General features: G+C 43.6%; 1 protein-coding gene across 1 annotated transcript in view; it reads right to left on the bottom strand.

The window, feature by feature from the left end:
* Window positions 1-549: 549 nt before the first annotated feature.
* LOC126203129 (uncharacterized) overlaps window positions 550-22,103 on the bottom strand; it is a 124,930-nt gene continuing 103,376 nt past the window's right edge. The window contains exons 2-3 of the mRNA XM_049937377.1: window positions 15,011-15,218; window positions 550-1,391 (exon numbers count right to left, since the gene is read on the bottom strand). Of these exons, the coding sequence (XP_049793334.1) occupies window positions 1,129-1,391; window positions 15,011-15,218 (471 nt within the window). The 3' untranslated portion in view covers window positions 550-1,128. The remainder of the gene's footprint in view (window positions 1,392-15,010; window positions 15,219-22,103) is intronic.

Raw genomic sequence — 22,103 nt, 5'->3', positions numbered from 1 at the left:
CCATGCAAACATAGGGGTTACACTTTTCTGGTGTGAGTCATTCCCTGGGGGCGTCCACTGGAGGCCAAACCGCACAATAACCCTGAAAGAGTGGTTCGGTCTGTTGGGGAAGAGGGGTGAAATGGACTGTGGTAGTCATTGTGGGGTTGTGGACCACTGCAACTGCGGTGGAGATGGAGCCTCTCCGTCGTTTCTAGGCTCCTGGTTAACATACAATACAATAAAATACAATACAAATGCTCCATTTCAGATTATTACCACTAGGAGCATTCTCTACATTTTCCTTGCCTCTGTGTCTTTGAATAAATGTTTTCGAAAAAAAAAAAATAGATTTTTGTCAGTCAGTTGCTAAGACGATAGAGCAAAGATGTTCTATAGTATAAAATAAAAAATAGAAGAGTGTCAGTGACGACGACTAGAGCCATTATCTTCCATCAGTCTGTAGCAAAGCAAATTCGCAAATTCGTAGTATGATAATACAAGTAAAGTGTAAAGTAAAGAATCATGGACATCTTGTTCTAATCTCTTTCAAAAAATAAATGCCAAAGAAACTGTTTAGTAAACTTTAATTTAAAATAATTCAGTACATCATTATAGTATAAGTAGAATGTCAGTGTACAACAGTCTTAATATAACGTCTTTCAATGGAATGTCTGTGAACCAGGTGTTTTCCTAACCAAAATTTCCTACCAAAATTTTACACTACTGTCAGGCTTCAAATCTATATTTTAAGTCAACGAAATCGATTAAAAATTTTATGTTGAACCACTGTTTAACGTTGCTGTTGAGTATTCCAAGCCCACAATCGTTGTTTAATAGTCTTACTTGCAAATCCATTGCATGAGGATGAAATCAAATATAATTTACATGGAAACCAATTTATGTCAGCTACAGCTGTAGGAAATGTTGATATGTTAATAGCGAATTGTAAACTCAGCTGCATCAGTACAAGAAAATTAATGTTCTCGTAAATGTAATTAAATACTTTAGTTTGCCTGCATTATTACAATTAGCAGCAATAATGATACTTATACTGTAAACGAGTTTTTATTTCCCTTATGTCAATAGAAGCAAAAATTTTTGGTTCAGCAGTTGGTTGCACTGCGACAGGTGCAATTTTATCTCTGCTTAGTAATTTTGGTGCGCACCGGCGATGGCGTTGTAGTCGCCATCGTGCTGCGGCTGCTGCGGGAGCAGTGCCTCCCGCTCGGCGGCGATGCGCTGGTGCTCGGCGGCGATGCGTGCGTACTGCTCAGCGTGTTTCTGCTTGGCGGCCGCCACGGTCGGCGTGTCTGCCACGGGCAGGCTCACGATTGGGTGGAAGCCCTGCTTGTCCGCCGTGTACTCAACCGTGCGCACCTGGTACCGCGGGTCGATGTAGGCGAACGAACCTGCAAAACCCATTGGCTGCTTTCAACGACAGTCAAAACAATACGATCTACACTGGAAAACTCACCTAACAAAATATTAACCATCACCTTAAAAGCGCCTATTGATCACTTTGGAAAGCTACTCGTATAGAAGGCAGTGATTTGGCCCTCCGCTGATGATGTAATGCTCGGTTTACACTAGCAAGTTATTGCAGCAATTTACTTGTGTGGAGGAACTTGCCGCGCGAGTTGCGAGTGTAAACATATCGCCAAGTCGACTTGCAACTGCAGCAATTCATTGCGGAAGTGACTTGCTGCACGTTTTCCGCTTCCAGTGTGAACACCAGGCAAGAAATATCTGCAAGTAACTTGCAGCTTTTAGGATTTATTTCTATTTCCTGCAAGTGGGAAGCGCAAGTTATAGTAAGTATTTCGTCTGCAGAACACTCATATTTAACATTTTACTTAATGTTGCGACATTTTATGCAACCATCTTACGTATTATACGCAAACAAATTTCAGAAATGGAGGAGAAATGGGAATGGATGAAGCAGGATACAGAATATTTTATTGAAGCCGTGGAGAGCTACCCCGAAATATGGAACGTACATAACTGGGACTTTAAGGATAGAATAAAGAAGATAAGCGCATTAAATGAAATCTCGTCGATATTCGACACATCTGTGAAAGAAATACAGAGAAAGTAGCACAACTTGAAGACACAACCCCTTTGCCACTTGCATCCACTCGCTTGTTGTTTTAGGAGTATAGAAAAGACGATGTGTAATTATTACATGTTCTATTTAATTTGCTTGTCACTTTCCATTTTATGAGCATTAGAAAAAAAAACATTTTTATAAGAATATTCTGTAAAATGCAGTTTATTTCAATAAAAATTTAATTTCATTGTGTGTGTTTTCACATACCTTCAGATAATATTCCCTTTTCAAGACGTCAAAAATGGCTCTACATACATCGGGTACGATCAAAGAAATTGTGCTGACGGGAATATGAAACAAGTACATTAGGGACTTGTATGAGTCTCCTACAAAGAAAAGATTTCAAAATTCAAACTTTTTTTGGTTGTATGTTTCACATAAATAAATGAAACGGCCTATTTAACTCGTAGCTCGCCTGTAGCTAAAAATCGTAGAGTGACTAGCAAACGTTGTTTTGCTGAAATAGCAGTACGGAAGTTTGTGTCTCGTTTTGATATGACGGGCGCTATTAACGTCAAAAAACACTCCAGATCATTCGAGGACATTCTACAAAAGTTTTCAAAAGTATCCATGCTCTCCATACTAAGTTCTTGCAAAAGGTTATTATAGGCACCATTTTGCGATCTTCTCATTACCCACTCTCTAACCCAAATACTTCTCTTTTTCTTTTTCGCGTTTTTCATTACAGTTACAAGAGCTGCAGCATATCTCACCCACCTACTTGCCATTTTATACTTAGGCTGACACTCGTAATGGTACTGAAAACATATGTAAACAGTATCAGCAAGTTGTTGATGCAAGTTTCTTGCCAAAGAACTTGCGGAAGAATCTTCCTTAATTCTTGCGCTGCTGTGTAAACACAGCTGAAGTGGCTCGCAATAACTTGCAGCAATAACTTATGCAAGCGACTTGCTAGTGTAAACCCAGCTTAAGTTATGGCAAGGAAGTGTCTTAATGTGGTATGTGTGTGTGTTCCAGTTAGCTGCATAGTATCACGCAGTAACATGGGTCGACTTGAAGACACGACACAATGACAGAAAGGAGCTATCAGTAATGAATGTGCACATTACTGCATTGTGAATGTTGTCCGATTTTTCGGTATCAGTGCGGAATGCCCAATGTGTTCACAAGGAATGGTGTAATTCTCGCAACCGTGTAGCATGGCATAAGAACAGTAGTCGTAAAAAGATCCTAACCAACAATGGCTGGAGACAAGTGTCAATATAATCAGTTTCCGAGCGAACATCGCGAAGAAAACTGCATGCAATGAACATTTGGAGTCAGATACAACACGTCTTACACTGCTAATCAAAACACCGCTGGTCAAGGGGTCGATTCCGACCACAACTTAAATTTAGAAAAAAAATCGTCATCAACGACAGCCGAATGCCTGTGGAGTACCATCATTCTACCAACAGCCAGAGGGGAGCAGAAGATGGAATTATGGAAATATACAAACTTGTTAGCAGGAATGAGAGAATAGAAAGACTCTTTAAGCTCTGCAATAAATTTCAGCCAGTAATAGCGAATGTACTGTTCAAAAGTGTCAAAAGGAAGAGGTACACTTTGTAAAGACTTTGAAATATTGGGTTGATATTGGCTGGATTATTTCGTGATGGGGCAGAGATTTCGAAATCAGATACTGGAGTGTAAGGCGTATCCAGGAGTCACAATTTACTAACGAAGAATATTAGGCCGCAGATCACGTGAATAGTCAGGAAGAATCAAACTGTAAAGACGTGAGATATAGAAGTACTGCAGAATAATTATGGGTGCCTGAAGTTTTCGGATGTTAAAGATAGGGCGTTAATGAATACTAGCGTAGGCAGTTTAGTTGGAGAGGATTGGGCATCCCTAAAAAGGGCACTCAGAAGTTGGGCAGAAAAAAAAACATAGGTACAAGGAAGGTAGCTTTGAATAAATATAGGGTGATACCTCAACTGATCGACAAAAGAAAGATGTGCACAAATTTTCAGGGACAGACGGGAATAAATGAATATAGTTCACTTAGAAATAATGTCAATGGGAGTAGCAGGGAATCTAAATTGAAAGAGCTGTAGGAAAATATACAGCAACCAAAAAGAAAATAATCGTTGGAAAGGCAGATTCAGCACACCCAAAGACCTACAGAGAAACTAACAGCGATTACATCAACATTAAGAGCGCAAAGGGAACTTCACTGTCAAACGCAGAGTAAATAGCGGATGGATGAAAATAGTACATTCAGGGCCTCTAAGGGGCGCTAGAACTATTTTATGAAGTGACAGAAGACCAAGTGGAAGACATAGATGATACAGTATTAGAGATCGAATTTGAAAGAGCTTTGAGTGGCTTGCGATTTGGCAAGGTAGGAAGGAGGAACAACATTCTTTTGAAATATGAAACATCGTTCGGGGAAATTGGAAAAATACGGGATGTCCAGATGCAAATTACAAAATGTTTCAAGCAAATGTTCTTTAGCCGTCAGGGGGACATTAATCAGCATGACTGCGTTCGTTGTAGCGTTGCTTTTTACAAAGATATGAACAGCGGTATGACTTTTTAAATGGCCCCCTGTATTTTTTATTCGGTAATTCATTTCCTCTTCTAAAGACCTATTTAAAAATGTATCACAGTGTACCATTCACTGAAACACAACGTTATTAATTACCTAACACAACACTGAATTTAAGCCTGGGATCACAAACTCGTCCACTTGCTGCAGTTGTCAGAAAACAAATGAAAACCATGTGAAAACATAACACAAAATTGACTTTGACTCTCCTGTACCATTGCCCAGGAGTAGAACATTCAAAGGTGCTCAAAGTGGTGACCCTGGACACCGATACACTGGTGCACTCGTTGAATGAAAGAATTATTTACTGGCTCAGTGTTGCCTGCTGAAGAGAATTGCAAGCAAGCTCGATATGTTCTTGCATGTCCTCAGGAGCTGTTGGAATACCGCAATCGACAACGTCTTTAATCCATCCCCAAAGAAAAATGTCCAGAGGATTTAAATCAGGAGACCTAGCAGGCCAAATAACTGTTCCTCCTCGACCAATCCATCTGGCAGGATACCTTCGGTTCAGAACGCGACGTGCGCGCAAGGCATTATGTGCTGGACATCCATCGTGTTGATTCCACATAAGCATTCTGGTTCTAAGCGGTACTTCATCCAGAAGAGGAGGAAGAATTCGTCTGAGAAAGTTGGCATTACGCTGTGCCGTTTAGACTACCATTGATGAAATAAGGGCCAATAATTGTAGTACCAAGCATCCCACACCAGATGTTAACTCTCCATTGACGCTAATGTTCCACCTGTCCAAGCAATCGTGGGTTGTCGCTGGATCAATAATGCCTGTTCCTTGTATTTACCTGTCCTTTGTTTGAGAAGGAACATTCATCGGTAAATAGAGCACTGGAGAAGAAGTTCAAGTTGGCGAGGATTTGCAGCTGTGCCCACTGACAGAAGTGTACACGGTTCTGGAAATCATTCCCATGCAGTTCTTGATGTAGATGTACACGGTAAGGATGGAACTGGTGACGTGTAAGAATACGATGTACTCTGGTTTTAGGTATGCCAATCTCGTGTTCAAGCTGTCGTGTGCTCACATGTGGATTCACAGCAACGGAAGCGAGAACAGTAACTTCGGCAGCTTCGTCTTTTCGAGTGCTATGACGATTACGTTGTCGTGGGTTGAAACTTCCCGTTTCCTGAAGCGTCGCAACAAGACGAGAAAACATTCGTCGGGAAGGTGGGTTCTTGTCAGTATGTCGCTCTATGTGCAATTGCGCTGCCTGCGTAGCATCTCGCCTACCTTCAACAACAACAATAAAAGAAACGTTATGTCGATGCAGTTTGTAGAAAGGACAGCCGTTACTGTATGTCTACTCTACACAACAGTGTTTAAAAGGACTAAACTACCATACTAAATGTACCTGTACATAAGAAAACAGTACTGTAATTACTGTTCTACTAACTGACATTCCCCATTGATGAGTATCATTTCTACCTTCTCTTCGTTAGTGTACATTCTACTCACACAACTCTTCAACCGACGATGGTTGACGGAATGACGGGTGTTCATTCTACTTATGTTTACATTTGTCCTCTGTCAATGTCAGCAGGTGGATGTATTCCATTACCCCGAGTACCAGCACTAAGCACTGGGAGCGTCAACTCAATGTTGTGTTATGTAATTAACAACGCTGTGTTTCACTGAATGGTACACTGTGGTACATTTTTGAATAGGTCTTTAGGAGAGGAAATGAACTACTGAATAAAAAATACAGGGTGCCATTTAAAAAAGTCATATCGCAGAACATATCTTTGTAAAAAACAAAGCTATAACGAAGGCAGTCATGCTGATTGATGTCCCCTGACGGCTAAAGAACATTTGTTAGAAACATTTTGTAATTTGCATCTGGACAAACAGTTATTTAGGGTGGTCAAGATAGATGGGACATCCTGTATATCATTCAAGTCAATACATGAGATTGGAGATTATCGGACTTTCAGGAGACTATCAACCACACAATCCCGAAGACAGCCAGTGTAGATAAATTCGAGAATTATCTTAATAGCTCATACATAAATTGCACACAATATACAGGAGAATGGAAAAGAAAATTGAAAGTTTGTTACATGACGATCAGTTTGTCTTTAAGGAACTTATATCACTGTGCTTAATAATGAAAGCAACACTTAACGAAAATCAAGATACTTTTATAGGATTGATTAATTGCTCTATGAAAAGCGCTTGATGACGTAGCTTGGCGCAAGACGATTGAAATAATGAGAAAACTATAGGGGAAGGTGAGTAATGTGCTATATATATATACAAGAACCATGACGGAACAATAAGAATGGAAGACGAAGGAGGAAGCGTCAGTTAAAAAAGAAAAAAAACGGTGTAAGACAGGAATATATTCTCCCCTGCTGTTACACATGAACATCGGAGAAGTAATGACGGAAATAAAAAACATTCATGAGTGCGATTAAAACATCAGGGAGAAAAGATGTCAATGGTAAGTTTCGCTGACGGAATTGTTATCCTCAGAAAAAGTGAAGAATTATTTCAGGATCTCCTGAATGAAATGAACAGCGTATTGAGCACAGAATATCGATCGAGTGTAAACCGAATAAAGACAAAAGTAAAGAAACATATGATCAAAACTGATGACCACAAAATATACGAAGTGAAATAATTCTGCTGCAAGAGCAATTCTGCTATAAGTGGAATAATTCTGCTAGATACGGCGGACGAAACGAAGAGGATGTAAGCAACAGACTAGCACAGGCGAAGATGGAGTTCCTTGCTGAGAAAAGTTTACTTCTCTAAAGTATATGACTTAATTTGAGGAAGAAGTGTGCGAAAATGTACATATGAAGCACAGCCTTCTATGGAAGTGAGTCACGGACTGTGAGAAAACCGGGAAAGAAGTTTATGGAAGCGTTGGAGTTGTATGTGTCGTGTCAAGAAGCTGAAAATTAGGTGGACCTTTAAGGTAATAGATGAGAAGGGTCTCCGTAGATTCGGCGAGGGAAGGAGTATATGGAAAACACTGATTAGACGTAGGAATTGTATGACAGGACATGTGTGAAGACATCAGGGAATAGCTTCCATGGTATTAGAGGGAGCTGTAGAGGAGAAAGACTGTAGGGTAAAACAGAGATTCGAGTATAATGACTGAAGAGTTTTGCTGTCAGTGTTTCTCTGAGATTAAGAAAAGATGGAGAGAAAGTTATGCCTGGACACATCAAAGTAGTCAGAAGACTGATGACCTAAAAAAAAAAAAATCTCACAAAAGGCCACTGTCCATGGCGGCACATACACAAGGAGCGTTCCATATTGATTTACGCTTTATTTTCCCATTACTCATGGTGCGCCGTTTGGCTCATCATTATGCTGGAAGTATAATCGTAGGTGACAGGACAATCACTAGAAGTGTAATCCAGGACAGTAAAGTCCAATTTCCCAACAGCTGTGATTATGTGAGAGGACAACATGGATTTTAATCATCAAGGACAGCGCTGGACGATTTGGTTTCTATGGAAAGACGGTGTAAACGCTGCGGATCTTCACAGGCGATTAGTGGGTGTGTATGGAGAGGGCGCAAGCCATGAAAAGTGATCTTGCAACACGACAACGCTCGTTCCTACACGTGTCGCAAAACCTCGACTGCCATCTCTGAATTGGTATTGCAGGTAAAGCCACACCCAGTGTTTTCTCTTGACTTTGTCCCATTAACTTCTGTGTGTTCTCCCCGAACTACTTTTCTGGAGTCTGTCGCACCCATCGCAGGACATATACTCGCAGTTCCTTGAAGTCTGCAAAACGACCTCTCCATGCAGAGGTTTACTCATAGCCCTGAATAGGTGGTAAAAGAGGAGCCAAGCCGGGAGAAAACGATGGGTGTGGCACTACCTAGAACTCAGTTTCAGCGAGGGCAGATAGGCTTTCCGATTTGTATGGCGACGAGCGCTGTCGTGTTGCAAAAGCACTTTTCGTGACGAATCATACTCTCAACACACTGCCACCAATCGTTTGTGAATGCCCACAGTGTTTACACCTTTCATCTACAGAAACTGCATTGTTCACCGCTGTTCTTGATGATCACACTCCATGCTCACATAGTGACAGAAGTTGGGAAATTGCGCAATACTGTTCAGAGATTACACTTCTAGTGATCGTCCTCCCATCTACTGTTAGAGATGAATCAAATGATGCACCATGAATGATGGGGAAAAAATAAACTTTAAATCAGTATGGAACGCCCCTTGTAATTATACATCGTCAGTAGAAACCGGGCAGCAGCTGATTGGAAGCGTATACTATTGTCCGACAAATCGTGATTTTGCTTCTTTTCAAACGATGCAAGGCAACGAGGGCACTGCCAGCCCAGTGAGACGTTTAACTCGCAGTGGTGGCGGGTGTAGTTCAGGACTTTATGATTTTGTGAGCGTGATTTTCGTATCATGACTTGGGTCTACTCATTTCGATTATCGTTAACACGATCTAGAACGTTTGTTTTCACATTCTCCGTGACCAAATGTTTTCTTTCCTTCCGGATCAAAAAATGGTTCAAATGGCTCTGAGCACTATGCGACGTAACTTCTGAGGTCATCAGTCGCCTAGAACTTAGAACTAATTAAACCTAACTAACCTAAGGACATCACACACATCCATGCCCGAGGCAGGATTCGAACCTGCGACCGTAGCGGTCACGCGGTTCCAGACTGAAGCGCCTTTAACCGCACGGCCACAACGGCCGGCCCCTTCCGGATCTTTATAACGAGTGTTGTGCAGACACTCCGGTCTTCCGAGATGACAAAATCCGTCTTCACAGGTCTGATTTTATGAATACTTAGGCATCCTGCCGCCCTCGGCTGGCCCTCGTATATCAACAGATCTTAATGTCCACAGAAAATGTCTGGGACTATTTGGAACAACTGGTGAAATGTAACAATCATCATCCCCGGAATTTGCTGGCTCTGTCGGATCTAAGCATCAGTGAGTGGCTTCTGCTGATATGGCATGCATGAAGAAACTCGTGGACTCTGTTCCTCGCCGATCTGAGACCTTAACCAAGACCCGAAGCGGTGTTACACGGTATTAGCGTGACGCTACCTGTTTGTGTGGTGTGCTGATTATATGAGAGCTAATCTTTTTTTCTCTCCAAGGTCCAATCGGTCGCTAAACTAAAACCACAGTGAAAACGCAATGACGCTTTGCGCAGATGCGTTGCAGAGTGAGTCTAGTACGCCAGTCGATTGCGTCACGTAACGCTTTTCTGTTCTGAGCGCACAGTGAGAACGTAAAGATGTCTAGAACAATAGTGTCTCCTGCGAAGTGTGAAATGCGTGCTGTCGTTCGATCTCTGCATCCTGACGGTTTCCTCCCGATTTCGTGCAGTCCACATAATGTAATTGCCACGTGTGACAGTGGAGCGCAGCTTTGAAGCAGGACATGCAGACGTCCACGTCGCAGGCGGTCAGAGAAGGAAGCGAGTGTCAACCGATGATCTTGTTCAACGAGTGGATCAGGCGATTCGAGAAAACTGACTACGAAGGGCAATTCAGAGCAAGCGAAGAGGAATATTGTCCCCAGGCTCTTCTTCATGACAATGATCGGCCGCACACTGCAGCTGTGACAATGACGTTCGTGCAGTATTTTCATTGGAGTGTTCGATCAACCGCCATACAGCCCGGACCTGGATCCCTCTGATTTTCAACTCCTTGCCCACATGAACCACTATCTACGAGGACAGCACTTTGGCTTAGACAACGAGCTGCAGACCAGCGTAGAGAACTGGCGGGCAGCTGCTTCTATGACGAGGGTGTTAGAAATTTGGTACCACGCTGCGACAAATGTCTAAGAAGGAAACTTTCCCAAGTGTAAATAAACGATCTTGATGAAATTTGGCGAATGTGTAGAGGGGTCGAAAGAATGCAATACGTGTTCTTTTGTTTGTGTTTAGTTTCATTTTTAAGGGGGTACAACACATCCTGAAAGGTAATTTGGCATATTATGTTTAGACGAATATATTCGAAACGGAAACATGTAAAAATGTCTTTCATATATAAGTGTGTATGTAATTAACGTTGTTGAAAACTATATAATCAAATTTGTAATAATTTGAAATTTTGCAATTTACCACCACCATCAATTTATTTCGAAAAATGAAAACTTTTGCTACAGCAAAAAGTATCTTTTGAGCCGCATTTTTTCACGTGTAATAAAGCTCGTTTCTGAGCTACCACTTCTGGTACATAAGCTGTACACAACGTGCTGTCGGAGTATTTTCAGCACACCTAATTGAAATATCTGAACATTCATTACCATTCAAATTATTTATTTTACTTATATTTGCAAAAAAAATTATGTTTCAAGCATTTCTTTATAGATTATCATTATTGCAATGATTTTGCAACATAGTGATTAGTTACTTATTATTTTTAATTAACGAAATACACGTTAGTGAAACGGTAAACTAAAGAACCAAAAAAGAACAAGAAGGTAAAAATGACAGTTTAAAACATAAAACAAATAAAAAATTGAAACACTAACACATGTTTATACATTTGAAAGAGATATGTTGAAAATTCTCTGTCAGTGCACTGTGTACAGCTTATTTTCCAAAATTGCTATTCCACACCCTAGCTTTATTACACGTGGACGTATGTGGCTCGAAAGTTTCTTTGACTTTTGTTGTAACAGAAGTTTTCATTTTGCAAAATAAATTTGTGTGGAATACCGCAAAATTTCAAATTATTATAAAAGTTGATTATATAGTTTTCATGAACTATTACATATCGACCTTTATACCAAATACATTTTTATATATCGCCGTTCTGAAGGTAATCCCTCCGAACCTAACATTCCAAAATGGTGTGTTTTACCTTTTAAAAACAATACTGGACACGCACAAAAAAATACATATAGTGTTACTTTGCCCCCTTTATACACCCGCCAAGTATCATCAAGAACGTTTATCTACACTTGCAAATGTTTCCTTCTACGTCTGAGTAGCGACTATGTATAAAAGTAGGTGGAAGGTGTAGCTAAATGTTGCAAATCAAACATTTTTAGGGTTCCGTGCCTCAATCTGTAAAAACAGAACACTTACAGAATCGTTTTGTTGTCTGTCTGTCGGTCTGTTGGACTGTAAAGAACCCTTTTTCCCAGAAACGGGTAAACGTAGCAAGCTCAAATTTATGCCACATATTAAAGTCTGAAGTCCCTTGGCGGTTGAAAAATTTCAAGTCTCTAAGTCAGTTCAATTAAAAGATACAGTCATTTACGTCAGATATTTCGACAACCGAAATCTGTAGGGTGCTTCACTTTGAACTAGAATCATGAAATTTGGCAAGAAGCAAAGTTTCACAGTACAAGTAAAGTAAAATCTCTTAAACTTGTTAAATTGTAATTGTATCACATCAAAAGTATGTTTGCTATTTGAATATACACGTCTTTCATCATCCTTCAAAAGCATAATCGACGACGATTGCTGCATCGAAACATAATATATACACTCATGCTCATAGATTAAGGCTAATGCCGATACACGGTGAAACAACACTCTGGTGGGCAGTTCGCGAGTTGAAATCACCTCAGGGTATGACCATGCGGTGCATTTGACCTGCCGTCGTCGCACGGTGGCGCTGGCAGCAATCCACATATGCAGAAGTGTGTTGGTGCATATCAAAGTACGGTGCAGCGAATAACTGTGCACACGTTTTTAGACGTGCTAATGGTGACTGTGTGTTGGAAATGGCTCAAAGAACACATATTGATGACGTTATGAGAGGTAGAATACTAGGATGACTGGAGGCTGGTCAAACACAGCAGGTCGTAGCACGGGCCCTCCGTGTGTCACAAAGTGTGATCTCAAGATTATGGCAACGATTCCAGCAGACACGAAACGTGTCCAGGCGCTACAGTACAGCACGTCGACAGTGTACAACACCACAAGAAGACCGATATGTCACCATCAGTGCCTGCAGACTGCCACGGAGTACTGTAGGTAGCGTTGCTTGGGACCTTACCGAAGCCACTGGAACAGTTGTCTCCAGACACACAGTCTACAGACGACTGAACAGACTTGGTTTATTCGCCCGCAGACCTGCAAGGTGCTCGTCCGTCTCTGCACTACGAGATGGCGCTGCCATAGAGACGGAACAAATTCTGCTTCCACCGATCCGCGTATTAATATGTAATGCAGCCAATGAGATTGCGGTCACAGGAGAACCCGTAAAGCGTGGTGTCAAGAACACAGTACATGGTCATTGGAACAGTGGTCCCACGTTATGTTCACGGATGAGTCCAGGTATAGTCTGAACAGTGATTCTCGCTGGGATTTTGTTGCGTACATAGTTCCGCGTAGTCAAAAAAATGGTTCAAATCGTCGTAGCACGGGACTCAACTGCTGTGGTCATTAGTCCCCTAGAACTTAGAACTACTTAAACCTAACTAACCTAAGGAAACACACACATCCATGCCCGGGGCAGGATTCGAACCTGCGACCGTAGCAGTCGCACGGTTCCTGACTGCGCGCCTAGAACCGCGAGACCACCGCGGCCGGCTCCGCGCAGTCAGCACGTACACAACTTTCCCACTAGAGCGCGCCCCGCTAAGCACAACAGCGCAGGCGCAGCGCTCGTCCGTCTCCGCACTACGAGATGGCGCTGCCATAGAGACGGAACAAATTCTGCTTCCACTGATCCACGTATTAATAGGTAACGCAGCCAATGAGATTGCTGCTAACGTAGAACCTTTTCTCCTCGCAGATCACACTCGCGCAGTGATACATGAATGCGCGAGGTATTATAATGAGTGTACAGACCTCCGATTAGTCAGTCTACATTTGTCTGTACCAGTCTATAGTCAAGTTTCAGTCTGCGCCTAATAAGATTACCATATTCCTGTACATAGCCATGAAGATATATGTATAGACACTTTTGTCAAGTATCAGAGATATATGTGAGAATAAGATTAACGTACCAATAGCAAAGGAACTTCAGATTGTCAATTGTAAATAGCATCCAGAACCAAGTTAAGTAATTTTTATGCTTGTTATTATTTTAATAAATGTGTGTGAAAATTAATCAAGTTCTGTTTAAAGTTGGTCACTGTCAATCTGCTACTCTAAGAGTGCAAGTGGCATTTCTATCGTCTGACCGAATGGCAGAAGATAAACACGCCACGATAAGACCACGAGACATATTGCTGACACTCGCCTACTTCGTTAGAGCGACGAGTCAAATAATCTGATGGTTTGTGTACCGGAGGTCTTACAGTACGCACACCACAGTTTTCATCTGGCGTGAACCAGGAGCCAGACACCAACCCCTTAATGACCTTTAAAGGGACCTGTATGGACGTCGTGGTTTGATGGTGTGGGGTGGGATTATGATTGGTGCATGTAACCCCTTCATGTATTTGACAGAGGAACTGTAACAGGTCAGGTTAACGGGACGTCATTTTGCACCAGGGTGCCCGCCTTTCCAGGGGTGCCACGGGTCCCACCTTTCTCCTGATGGATGATAACGCACGGCTCCACCGAGCTGCCATCGTGGAGGAGTACCTTGAAGCAGAAGATATCAGGCGAATGGAGTGGCCTGCCTGTTCTCCAGACCTAAACCCCAACGAGCACGTCTGGGATGCTCTCGGTCGACGTATCGCTGCACGTCTTCAAACTCCTAGGACACTTCAGGAGCTCTGACAGGCACTGGTGCAAGAATGGGAGGCTATACCCCAGCAGCTGCTCGACCACGTGATCCAGAGTATGCTAACCCGTTGTGCGGCCTGTGTACGTGTGCATGGTGATCATATCCCATATTGATGTGGGGGTACATGCGCAGGAAAGAGTGGCGTTTTGTAGCTCATGTGTTTCGGGACGGTTTTCTCAACTTATCACCAATACCGTGGACTTACAGATCTGTGTCGTGTGTGTTCCCTATGTGCCCATGCTATTAGCGCCAGTTTTGTGTAGTGCCACGTTGTGTGGCACCACCTTCTGCAATTATTCTTAATTCGTGAGCATGAGTGTATATTGCAGTCATGTTGTAGTAAGTAAATGAAAATGTTTTATTAAATCATCTCTCTCTCTACATATGTAAATTTAACTCCCCTGTTCGCTTCTTTTTTAGGTACGGGCCAGTCTGAGGAACTACTGTAGAGAATTTGATAAAATCTTGCAATTCCCGGTTTCAATATCCTGCCAGTATCGATACCGATAACAGGCAAAAACCATTGGGATTTTCAATTACCAGGCTCGATGAACTATAAAATTAACTTTGCACAGAACTCTCAGTGCGCGAGCCCTACCCGCATTTGACCAATTTTTGACTTTTCCTGTGGTTTCCACTTCACGGCCGATAGCCGTCGTAGTAACGTGTTGTGGATTCACACGACAGAAGAGGAAATGACGGTTACTGACCCCTGACGACGCCGGAGCCGTCGCTCTCCTCGTTGTGAGTGCGGTCGATGTGTCCGGGATAGCGGCCGGCCACGTAGACGAAGCTGTACGGCTGTGGCGGGCCCTCCGTGGTGGTGGTCGGCAGCGAGCCGTCGGCGGCCACGAAACGCCCCCAAGACGGCGCGCACAGCGCGGACACCAGGAGCGGTACGAACAACAGCGACGGGGCCTGCACACAGGGGGAGCAACGTGCTGCTTTTAGCGATATTGCCGTGGCACTTGTGTGGCAGTTCCACGCTGCCATTAAAGAACAAGCAAATTAACATTTCATTGTAAACTGACACTGTTTCCCACACTGGGGCTCGAACCTTGAAGGGCAAGGTTCCGAGTTTGAGTCGATATCCTTCACACAGTTTTAATCTTCCAGGAAGTTTCAAACCAATGCACACACAACTGTCAGCGTGAAACATTAACTCGAGACTATACGAGCTGTCTCTTCTGATGTTCGGCGCTATGTGTAGGTAAGACATGTAACCAGTCGATTTTTGAATTTCATAAGAGTTGTTGTACCAGCGAGTAGTTCTCGAGTCACTGCAGGCTCGTCGTCACCAGCCAAGTGCACCTAAGTATTTTGTGTGTGTGTGGGGGGGGGGGGGGGTCTCGAAAAAAGGGAAGAGAGGGAGAGTGAGAGGGAGGGAGAGAGAGAGAGAGAGAGAGAGAGAGAGAGAGAGAGAGAGAGGAGAGACTGTGTGTCTGAGTTGACTAAAATATACAGTGCTGAAAAAAACTAGTACATCTGAAAAGCCAACGTCGATTTTCACCCGCCACGTGGGGGACAGGACGAGGGTCACTCCAAAAGAAATGCACACTATTTCTTTTGAAATCCATCTTTTATTCTACATGTTTGAAAGTTTTACAGTTTGTAGATATATCATTTAGGAACAATATTTTCATTTCTCCACATAATTTCCAGCCCTCTCAACTGCCTTACGCCATCTTGGAACCAGCGCCTGTATACCCGCACGGTAAAATTCTGGACCAACTTGCTGGAGCCACTGTTTGGCAGCGCGCACAAGGGAGTCATCGTCTTCAAACCTTGTTCCACGAAGAGAGTCTTTCAGTTTCCCAAAGAGATGATAGTCACATGGAGCCAGGTCAGGACTGTAAGGCGGGTGTTTCAGTGTTGTCCATCCGAGGTTTGTGATCACTTCCATGGTTTTTTGACTGACATGTGGCTGTGCATAGTCGTGCAACAGCAAAACATCCAGCTTTTGCCGATGTGGTCGAACACGACTCAGTCGAGCTTGAAGTTTCTTCAGTGTGGATCCACTTGGCATGATGTCTGCAAACAAGAGTCCTTCGGAATCGAAAAACACTGCAGCCATAACTTTTCCAGCAGAAGGTGTGGTTTTGATTTTTTTTTTCCTTGGGTGAATTTGCATGATGCCACTCCATTGATTGGCTCTTCGTCTCTGGTGAAAAATGATGGAGCCATGTTTCATCATCTGTCACAATTCTTCCAAGAAATTCATCTCCACCATTCTCGTACTGTTCCAAAAGTTCGCTGCATACCGTTTTTCTTGTTTCTTTGAGAGCAACTGTCAACGTCCTGTGAATCCACCGGGCACAAACCTTTTTTAACACCAACACTTTCAGTATTCTGCAAACACTTCCTTCCCCTATCCCAACGCAGCGTAACAATTCGTTCACTGTGATGCGTCTGTCAGCAGTCGCCAATTCGTTAGCTCTCTGCACATTGTCTGGAGTGTGTGCAGTACGAGGCCTGCCGCTGTGAGGACAATCCTCAATATTACCGTGCCCGCTTTCATCACGTAACCTGTTTGCCCACAGACTAACTGTACTGCGATCGACAGCAACATCTCCATACACCTTTTTCAACCTCTTGTGGATGTTTCCCACTGTCTCGTTTTCACAGCACAGGAATTCTATGACAGCACGTTGCTTCTGACGAACGTCAACTGTAGCATCCATCTTGAATATATGCTGTGACGGCGCCACTCACGGGAACAGGTTGAACTAAGTTTGAAAACAAGCGGGAAGGATGTTTCTACACACTGTGAAACTTTCACACATGCGGAATGAAAACTGTATTTTTACAAAAATAGTGTGCATTTCTTTTGGAGTGACCCTCGTATATGCACTGATAATCGTTTCAACGTCGTCCGCCAAGATGGTTCAAGTGGCTCTGAGCACTATGGGACTTAACATCTGAGGTCGTCAGTCCCCTAGACTTACAACTACGTAAACCTGACTAACCTAAGGACATCACACAGATCCATGCCCGAGGCAGGATTTGAACCTGCGACCGTAGCAGCAGTGCGGTTCCAGACTGAAGCGCGTAGAACCGCTCGTCCACAACGGCCGGCTGTCCGCCAAGAGGTAGCGTAGTGGCACAACTGCCAAAGCACCATCTGTGTCTATCCTTTAATAGAGAATGTTCACTATCAGAAGGCTCATTCTGGTGCAGACGTTTGAAGCAAGCAGGCACCCGTGCCACACAGACGCACTGCCACTTCCTACAGCCAGCTGAGCGAGTTTGAAATGGGTTATACTGTGGCCTTCCGAGTGGCTGGATACTCCTTTTGGAGAATTGCCACACACGTTGGACGTGCCGTGTCAGTTGTGCAACGATGCTCGTACCAGTGATAACGTGAACATTCTCATACACACAGACACGAGGTTCTAGAAGACGTCCACGCAGCGCAGGCGCCCGCCAGGATTGTTGTAATGTAAGGACACCTACCACAGCACAGATAAGACGGCATGTGAGCTCACGTGTTTCAACACGAGCTGTTGTTAATCGGTTATTAGCAGTGGGACTACGTGCACACACACCTCTAACCTATCTACCACACACGCCACAGCATCGACGTGCACAGCTTCCCTGGTACTGTGAGAGGACCACCTGGAGATGGAATAGCGCGCCGTGGTTTTCAGCGATGAAGCAAATTCTGCCCCCATGCAAGTGATGATCGTTTGCGCGAACGACGTAGACTTGGTTAGCGCTGCCTCAGAGTGCATTTGTCCAGGAAACACTGATTCCATCCCAAGTCTTATGGTCTGGCGTGCGACAAGCTACAACTCTCGTTCCCTATGGTGTTTCTGGAAGGGACGCTAATCAACGATCAGTTTGTGTAGAATGTTGTTCAGCCAGTTCTTTTCTCCTTCTTCCGATAAGAAGATTATGTGTTGTTTCAAAAGGATAAAGCTCGTCCACACACTGCCCTAGAAACACAACGTGCTCTGCAACACGTGCAGCAACTTTACTGACCAGTATCATCTCCAGACTTGTCTCCGATCGAGCACGTGTGGGATATCACGGGACAAGAAGTGACTTATGCGACTCGTCAACCAACATCTATTACAGAACTACGTGGACAGGCCGAGCAGGCGTGGAATAACGTATTTCAAGACAGTACTCGCTATCTGTACCATCGACTGGATGCTGGAGTCAGTGCTTGCAGTGCCGCCGCTAGAGCCTATGCTACGTACTAACAAATGTGTTTCAGCACTGGTCGGTACCTGGTACCTCAGAGCCACATATGCACTATTTCAACAATAAATCTTGAGTGAATTGGATGCTACTAAAAGGGCATACTATTTTTTTCCTTCAGTGTTCATTCTCGAAATAATTTTCTCATGAACACGCCATGTAATCACAGTGACCCTATAGCTGAGCTGCACATGATCCAGAAAATACAGGGGAGAACATACATATTACGAGGGTCACTCCAAAAGAAATGCACACTATTTTTGTAAAAAATACAGTTTTCATTCTGCGTGTGTGAAAGCTTTACAGTGTGTAGATACATCCTTCCACCTTGTTTTCAAACTTAGTTCAACCTGTTCCCGTGAGTGGCACCGTCACAGCATGTCTTCAAGATGGCTGCTGCACTTGACGTTCGTCAGAAGCAACGTGCTGTCATAGAATTCCTGTGCTGTGAAAACGAGACAGTGGGAAACATCCACAAGAGGTTGAAAAAGGTGTGTGGGGATGCTGCTGTCGATCGCAGTACAGTTAGTCGGTGGGCAAGCAGGTTACGTGATGAAAGCGGGAATGGCAATATTGAGGATTGTCCTCGCAGAGGCAGGCCTCGTACTGCACACACTCCAGACAATGTGCAGAGAGTTAACGAATTGGTGACTGCTGACAGACGCATATGTGACGACACTGAAGGAACTTTAAGCTCGACTAAGTCGTGTTCGACCACATCGGCAAAAGTGGGATGATTTGCTGTTGCACGACAATGCAAGGCCACATGTCAGTCAAAAAACCATCGAAGCGATCACCAAACTCGAAAGGACAACACTGAAACACCCGCCTTACAGTCCTGACCTGGCTCCATGTAACTATCATCTCTTTGGGAAACTGAAAGACTCTCTTCGTGGAACAGGGTTTGAAGATGAAGACTTCCTTGTGCACGTTGCCAAACAGTGACTCCAACAGGTTGGTCCAGAATTTTACCGTGCGGGTATACAGTCGCTGGTTCCAAGATGGCATAAGGCAGCTGAGAGGGATGGAAATTATGTGGAGAAATGAAAATATTGTTGCTAAAGGATATACCTACACACAAAAACTTTCAAACATGTAGAATAAAAGAGGGATTAAAAAAAAAAGTGTGCATTTCTTTTGGAGTGACCCTTGTACAAAGTATTATGTTGTCAAAACTATCGATCGCTGAACAACGGCTCAGTTATTCGAGGAAGAAATACATTGTCTAGTTTATATTCATTGCCGCTAGATGTCGGTTGTCTTCTCTTTTTTGGTTAGCGCCACATATTATAAAATGGCTATACCGCAGCAGAAATCATTTTGTGTTCTCGAGATTCCAAAGTGTAATTCCGTGATTACAGTGCAAAAACGTTTCATGGTGAGATTCCAAACTGATCTTCCGAATGAATGGAACACTCGCAGATGGCATCGACAGTTTTTAGACACAGGCAGTGTATGTAAAGGAAAGAGTACCTTCGTTTTCTAACGTGGTCCTAAGAAATCATCTCGTCATACCAGTCGGGAGTTACAACTGTCTACAACAACAATTAGGCGTGTTTTGAGATGTCGATTGGTTATAAAGCCATAGTTACAACTGTTACAGGCTGTACGTCATGACGGCAAACACAAACGCGTAGCATTTCCTGACGAACTTCATAATGCTATTGTCAATGATAACACTTTCTCCCAACACATCGTTTTCAGTGATAAAGCAACTTTCCATCTTGTTGGGAAAGTAAACAAACACAGTGTTTGAATTTGGGGCCTATAGAACTCACATGCACACCCTGAACACGTATGAGATTCACCAAAAGTTAACGTGCGATCTGTTTACGACCCATTCTTCTTTGATGGAAACACGATTAATTGTCAGAAGTATCTTGTTATGTTACAAAATTGGTTGTTTACGAGGCTTAACGAGGACAACTTTATTTTTCAACAAGATGGAGCACGCCCTCACAGGAACGGCCAAGTGCGTGAATATCTGAATGAAACTCTACAGAGTTGTTGGATTGGCCATCAAACAGCAGGCGACTTAGCACTTGTCAGCTTGCCTCCACGGTCACCGGATCTGACGCCCTGTGACTTCTTCTTTTGCAGTTTCATTAAGGCCAACGTCTATGCACCAACACTAGCACAGAATCGAGAAGAGTTGAAGAACCGGATCCATACTGCCATAACTACAATGACGGTGGACATGCACGAATACGCGAGGAATTCGAGTGTCGATATGATATTGTTCGTTTCACAGGTAGAGCATATATTAAAGATCTGTAATCTAAACTTGAGAGGCTCGTAAATGTGTGTCCCATGTTTCATGTGTGTGAATTCCTAAGGGACCAAACTACTGAGGTCATCGGTCCGTAGATTTACACACTACTTAAACTAACTTATGCTAATAACGAGACACACACCCATGCCCGAGGGAGGACTCGAACCTCCGGCGGGAGGGGCCGCGCAATCCGTGACATGGGGCCACAAACCGCGCAGCCAGTCCGCGCAACATGTCTCATGGTTGTATGTCTTACAGTTTAATAAATATATGTCTTCGAAGTATGTATATTCTTTTTGGAAAATCTTGTAATGTTTCTGATAACACCTCAGTCTGATGATGACCCTGCATTGGCTCAAAACTACACTGCCTGGAAAAAGAAAAAAAGGAAAAAGAAACAACTAAAGCACCCAGAAGGGGAGGAGGAAACGAACACTTTACGGGGTGAGAGGTTATGTGAAGTCATTGCAATGATTACAAAAGCGAGTCAAATTTATAAAGACCTTAGCAGTATAAGTCGTCTTACTAGTATGATGTTGCACCCCTCCCGGCCTGGATGCATGCACTAATACAGTAAAGAAGGGTGTCATGAAGGAGTCGTATCCTCTCCTGAACCTAGCTGGATATCCTGGCTACTGGTACTGAGGCAAAGTTGATGTCAGAGCTGGTCCCACACGTTGTATTGGGGTTAGATGTGGGATCTTCCTGGCCATGGGAAAACTCAACATCACACACAGTTCATAGAGACTATGTGCCATGTGTGGGCGAGCATTGTCCTGAAAAGTACACTACTGGCCATTAAAACTGCTACACCATGATGATGTGCTACAGACGCGAAATTTAACCGACAGAAAGAAGATGCTGTGATATGCAAATGATAAGCTTTTCAGAGCATTCACACAAGGTTGGCGCCGGTGGCAACACCTTCAACGTGCTGACACGAGGACAGTTTCGAACGCGTACCATCACGTTTCCGATTTTGATAAAGGTCGGATTGTAGCCTATCGCGATTGCGGTTTATCGTATCGCGACATTGCTGCTCACGTTGGTCGAGATCCAATGACTGTTAGCAGAATATGGAATCGGTGGGTTCAGGAGGGTAATACGGAACGCCGTGCCGGATCCCAACGGCCGCGTATCACTAACACTCGAGATGACAGGCATCTTATCCGCATGGCTGTAACGGATAACGGATCGTGCAGCCACGTCTCGATCCCTGAGTCAACAGATGGGGACGTTTGCAAGACAACAGCCATCTGCACGAACAGTTCGTCGACGTTGCCAGCAGCATGGACTATCAGCTCGGAGACCGTGGCTGCGGTTACCCT

Source organism: Schistocerca nitens, chromosome 9 (genome assembly GCF_023898315.1).
Source record: "Schistocerca nitens isolate TAMUIC-IGC-003100 chromosome 9, iqSchNite1.1, whole genome shotgun sequence".
NCBI lineage: Eukaryota > Metazoa > Arthropoda > Insecta > Orthoptera > Acrididae > Schistocerca > Schistocerca nitens.
Note: the sequence above shows the minus strand (reverse complement) of the source record. Positions and strands in the feature narration are given on the sequence as shown.